Source organism: Marmota marmota, unplaced genomic scaffold, assembly GCF_001458135.2.
Source record: "Marmota marmota marmota unplaced genomic scaffold, marMar, whole genome shotgun sequence".
NCBI classification, from domain to species: domain Eukaryota; kingdom Metazoa; phylum Chordata; class Mammalia; order Rodentia; family Sciuridae; genus Marmota; species Marmota marmota.
The window spans coordinates 25,887,867-25,894,050 of record NW_025999968.1 but is presented as its reverse complement, the minus strand read 5'-3'; the positions used below and the strand labels follow the sequence as shown (position 1 = coordinate 25,894,050).

The following is a 6,184-nucleotide window of genomic DNA, read 5'->3' as shown; positions in this document are numbered from 1 at the left end:
TCATGTGCTTTGCTCATCTTTCTATTTGCACTCTTTGTCTTATTTTCTTAGTAACATGCAGAGATTTTCATGGCTATGAATGAGTCTTTTGTTAGATATATGTTGTTAATTAACTTTTCAACTGTTGTGACCAAAAGCTTGACAAGAACAATTATAGGAGAAAAGTTTACTTGGGGGCTCACAGTTTCAGAGTTCTCAGGCCTTACCTATCCAGTACCATTCCTTGAGGCTTGAGGTGAGGCAGAACATTATAGCACAAGTGTGTGGTGGAGGAAAGCAGGTCAGAACATGGCCACCAAAAAGCAGATTGAAAGACTATGCTCAACTCACCAAATATACACCCCAAAGGCAGGCCCCAATGACACACCTCCTCCAGCCACACCCTTCCAGCCCATAGTCATCATTCAGTTAATCCCTATCAGGGGATTAATGCATTGATTAAGTTAAGGCTCTTACCACCTAATCATTTCACATTAAAGCTTTCTTGCATTATCTTACACATGAGCTTTTGAGTGACACCTCATATCTAATCCATAACATGTATTACGGATATTTTTATACATTCTGTGATTTGAATTTATTCTTTTTTAAAATATATTTTTTAGTCATAGATGGGCACAATACTTTATTTGTTTATTTGTATATGTGTTACTGTCTACGGCCATACTACCCTGAATGCGCCCAATTTCGTCTGTATATGTGGTATTGAGGATCGAATCTAGGGCCCCACACACAGGAGGCAAACACTCTGCCACTGAGTCACAACCCGAGTCCCTGCATTTACTCTTTCTAAATATTATGTTTTTGATGGTTAGGAGTTCTTAGTTTAATTGATCATTTTTGAATGGGTATCTTTTTTTATTATTTCCTGTAAGAAATCTTTCATGCCCCAAAGTCATGAAGTTGTTCTATATTATCTGGAATCTTGGTGTTATGCAACATCTTGTGATGTGTGCATTCTCCTCTTTAATATATCATGTATTAAATCGCACCACACCAAATTCAGCAATCATGAGAGAACTCTGTGTTTATTACTCCTGCAGGCATATGCAAAGCAAGGGACATCCCTGAACAAGTTATAGTGGTGTCTCACCAGCAAGTTTGCTCCTGGATATCTTGAAATGACAATGGGAAAAGAGATAGTGAGTTCATGGGGGAAAGATTATGGTGGTTTCTGTAATAATACATTAGTCTAGATGTGATGTACCTATAGTACAAACTGAAATAGTGAAATTGGAAAAAATAATAAATTAAACTATGAAAGAGGAAAAATTCACCCTTGGCATTTAAATGGCTTTGAAAAGTGAAACTGTCTGAATTATTTCAAAGATTACGAATTATGTCAATAAGGATTAAGAACCAAGAGATAAGATGTAGAAAGATTTTCTGAAAAGATAATTAACTTCATTGAGCTTTTGTTGTTTTGTGTTTGAATTATCTTTAAAACTTTTGATGGAGAAGTCTGATGATTAGTTGGAAATACAATTTTGAAGCTCAAGAGAAAATAGGACTATGGATAAAAGATTAGAAAGTTATTGATACATAACTAATATTTTTGGTACTTGAAGAATTCTTCAAAAAATGACTCAAGGTTTAAAAACAAGTGAGCTAAAATACTAATAAAGTATGTTTTTAAATGAATGCAACAGAGTGAGAGTAAATATTTGAAATCACCTGGACAAAGGGAAAACTTCTAGCAATAATAGAATTGATTCTAAATTTTTACAATAAATTGACATATATAAGAAATAAGTTGATATATATAAGAAACTCACTAAGGCTAAGGAAAAAGATAGAGGTTAGATAAAGATTACCAACTACAGTTAGTTAGGAGGAATTATATCTCATGTTTAATATCACAGAAGTTTGGCTATACTTTATATCAACTTATGTATTTCATAATAGTGACAGAAGAAAAGTTTTACATCTGTCAGCACATAGACAACATGTGGGGTAATGGAAATGATAATTACCCTGATTTGATCATTATACATTGTATATACTTGTATAGTATGATTGCACTGTATTCCATAAATAAGATTTTATATGCCAATTAAAAATAAAATAAAATTCAAATAACATAAAAAAGTAGAGTGAAAAACAGGAAATTGAATTTCAGATAGAAGAATGGAAGAAAAAAGAAATAGGGTTGGTAAGCCATAGAAGCCTAGAGAGAATCATGCAACCAACCATCTTCTGACAGCTCTTATTGTTAGATGCCTTTAGACCAAGCACTTAATTGACTGATTCCAGTAATTATTGAAATTACTCCCAGTTTTTAAAATATTTTTTTTTGTTTTAGTAGTAGATGGACACAATACTTTTATTTTATTGATTTACTTTTAATGTGGTGCTGAGGATCCAGCCCAGTGCCTCTCACATGCCAGGCAGGTGTTCCACCCATGAGCTACAACCCCAGTCCTCAATAATTTCTTTTCTTTATCATAACGTATATCTTAGTTTTAAACCTGAAGAAGAAACTTTTGACCAGGAAAAATAAAGCAGTGTATCATGTCACACTAGGTATTACCTTTATGAAGGAAGCAGCATGTCAACTTTCCTTGAGTGGTAGATGCTCCCATCACTTTTAGTCAGCTTCAAAATTCATATTATGAAGCTTCAATAGTTCATTTTAAAATCCAAAACATAACTGGGGTAATTATGTTAGAATGTAATAACAAGAAAATTGGTATTACAGATATTAACTCTGAAAGCTATATTAAGGTAAGAGCAAAAGAAAAGAATCCTGCAAAGGCCTGGAGAAAAAGTAGAGGTTCAGAGTTGAGGGAAATAATGGACATCCATAGATTTAAAAGGGTGTAGCCAAGGGTTTTAAGTGCCACTGTGACAAATGAAACAAGTTTGAGAACATGTAATGAACTTTCAACCAGATGTGCAGACTTTGGGAAGTAGGCTAAAAGGGGAGTACGGTTGGCAAATGAATCTAAATTGAAAAACAACATTCTGAACTTCTAGTTCACCTTTCTCTAAGATTCTCTTGTTTTACCCAAGAAAATTATCAAGATATTTTGAATGAATGCAATAATTAAAAGAGCATCCTGTAATAGCTGCTACATTTTATTGAATGCTTATTATATCCAGGGCACAGTTGGATATATTATATGCATTATCTCATTTAGTTTTTAGATTAATAAATTAAATGTTATATTTACCTATTTACAAATGGTCAGTTGGGATTTAGATAGTTTAATTTAAAAGATACACTAAGATACACTGTGATATTAAATACAGACACAGTTAGTGACAGGGATTTGCTCTAAAGAATGTGCTCTAGTCACAACACAGTTTTTAAAGAAAATTAATTACCTATCAGGATTTCTTCTGAACTCTCTTCACTATTTTGTTAACAGGGACTATTTCTTCAAGAGGAAAAACACTCTTGGAAATTGAAGAGAAGACCAAGGATCATTTCCAACGTTGACTTCCCCCACCCAATCTCATCTATACCTTAATCTTGAATCATCCTATGAATTTTGGCAATTAACAGAGAGGTGGCAAGATAGAAGTTAGAAACTACTAAATAGTATTTATTTAAAAATGTCCATTGCCAATGGGATCTGGCTTAAAAGACTCTAACAGCTACTAAAACATCCCCATACATAGGAACTGGTTTTAAAAAGAACACCACCACCGTACAAGATGTTGCCATTAGCATGTTATGATCAAAAGTTTGTGCCATTAGGCCAGTCTTACCAACAGACCAAAGCCCATTCATTAAGACAAAAGTTCATTGCTGAAAAACTAAATCAACATAAAAACCAACCTGTGGTCAAAGTACAATCCCATAGCAAAAACATTGTAGCACCTTCGTTAAGCTCTAACAAGATGGTCCAAAGCTGCTCAATATTGCCTTCTCAAGTGCCCAAATCTCAAGTGACACTTTCACAGAGCTTCCCTATCAGGGCTATGAATTCATCATTATCTGACTCTAAATATCCAGGCACACCTTCACCAGACCTCTATCGCAGATCATCGCATCCCATTTCAACAGACATAAATTTACCTTTGTTGCATCCCAAACCTGCGACTATATCTTCATCTGACTTCAACAAGACAGCATCATCACTGGAGGCCAATCAAACAGCCTTAAGCTCAAAACTACCCCTCTCCAAACCTTCATCTTCAAGCCTAGACATTTGCTGTACATCACCTTCGCTGAAGCCTAATCAAAGAGTCCCAAGTTCATCATTTTCAGCTCTCCAACACCAAGAAGCACCTTCCCTAAAAATTATCTATACATCACCTTCTTTAGGACTAAACCAAAGATGCCTTGGCTCAACATCACTTCAATCAAAATCTCAGAAAACAACTTCATTGGACTGCCTTTGGACATCTTTAATGGAACGAAATCAAAGATCATTGAGCTCACCATCACTCAAAACCAAATCTGAAACACTTAACTACCTTCCGACATCACCTTTTTTGCAGTCAAAGCAAATGACTCTGAGTTCACCATTACCTACTTCCAGATCTCAGAAAACATCTGTATTGAACTTCAGTTCCAATCCTCTGAGTTTACCTTTGTCCCATTTAAAATTAAGGCATCCACATTCTTTCCACCAGTCTCAGAGTTTTCCATTGTTTCAGTCCAAGTCTCAGACGGTATTTACCTTTGACCGCAACTTTCAGACCTTCAGCACACCAGTTTGTCACTCCAAGTCTCAGAATGGCACTTCACAAAGTGACAAATACAAAGCCACAGAACTACCATCATCCCATCATTTGAAACCAAATGTCATAGGCATATCACCATCAAGCACCAAACATGGCCTCAGGAACATATCTACAGTAAGTTCCAGACTATCCAGTAAAAGCAGCTTCAGTTTTAGTACAAAGAAAGAATCAGATAAAGAAATTCCCTGGACTTTAGATTGTAGTAATCCCTGCATTGTTAAAGGTGGAACAGTCCCTGAGCAAGTGTTAAATAAGATCGTCAATTCTATCTCCAAGACCAGAATCCAGAAGGATCTCTCTAGGCAAATTCTTTTTCGAAGAATGAGGGGAAAGCCAAATCCTCGGCCTGGTCCCCGCCTTTCAATAATGTATACGGTTTGTTTGGTTTGTGCTTCCTGCATAAAGTCTCAATGTAGACATATTTCAGGAAAGAGAGATCCTCGCTCTGCAACACTTTTTGCCATACCAGCACCTGAGGCCAATTTTGAGGGGAAAATAAAGGTGAAATTAGTTCTCATCCTCTGCCTGCCAGAGAATTCTTATGTTTCATTACCTCTGAAAGAAAATCAGCCTGATGAAGTCCCTGATGACAGTATTGAAGAAATGAAGAAGATATCACAGATTTTACCCTCTTCTGAATCAAATATCATCCAAGGGCTCAATATGAAGAAAACGTGGTTGACATGCCCTGAGAAGAAAGTCACAAGTCAGCAGCCCCAAGCTATTGACTGGCTACTTTATGTTAAAAAAAACAGTAGTTCTCTGCTACAATCCGAGAACCCAAACCCTTCTACTTCTTCCTTCTCCTCTTCCTCCTCCTCCTCTGCCTCCTCTTCTCCATCCTCTTCCTCTTCCTCTTTTGCCTTACCCTCCTTACTCCCTTCTTTAAAAGACTCTGCTCCATCTGCCCTCTCAGGCTGTGTAGTCACCAAGGTCCTTAGCTACCACCGGTTGCCTCCAGGGGTCTCCTGGCTTGAGTTTATATGCAATAAAGATCACCAACCACTTCCTGAAAGATCAAATAAAAGTCAGGCACCACCTCCCAAAACAAAGTCTGTGAGGAATCCCACCATCAGAAAAGCGACAAAGGGATCAAATGCACTGCTCAAATTTTTCCAAAGCATCCAAACAAAAAATCCTGATTAAATTTAACTTTCTGTCTCTTTGAAAGCAATGATCTCTTAGTTCTTTGAGATTAATGTTTGATTTCCTATCATGCTTATTAATTTTCTCAGTAAAAAGTAACTATGACTGTGTATTTTAGCTGATGATGTACCTATGTAAGGAGAACTATTTTAAGTGTACTTGCTAGCTAAATAATAGACTATGATCTCCTAGAAGTTAAAAACAAAATCCTGTATTTTTAACTGTCTGCCTCATAGTGGCTACTATATAATTTTTATTAAATAAATTTACCATAGTTTGCCAAATAACAAAAATACATCATCCATCTGGACTTTGACAGTGTCTAATTCATTATCCTCCTTCC

At 36.1% G+C, this 6,184-nt stretch overlaps 1 protein-coding gene across 1 annotated transcript; it reads left to right on the top strand.

Moving 5' to 3' along the window:
* Positions 1–3,536: 3,536 nt before the first annotated feature.
* On the top strand, positions 3,537–5,841 carry LOC107136391 (casein kinase 2 subunit alpha' interacting protein). The gene has a single exon (XM_015478635.2). The coding sequence runs from the start codon at positions 3,661–3,663 to the stop codon at positions 5,839–5,841; it is 2,181 nt and encodes a 726-aa protein (XP_015334121.1). The 5' UTR covers positions 3,537–3,660.
* Positions 5,842–6,184: the final 343 nt, after the last annotated feature.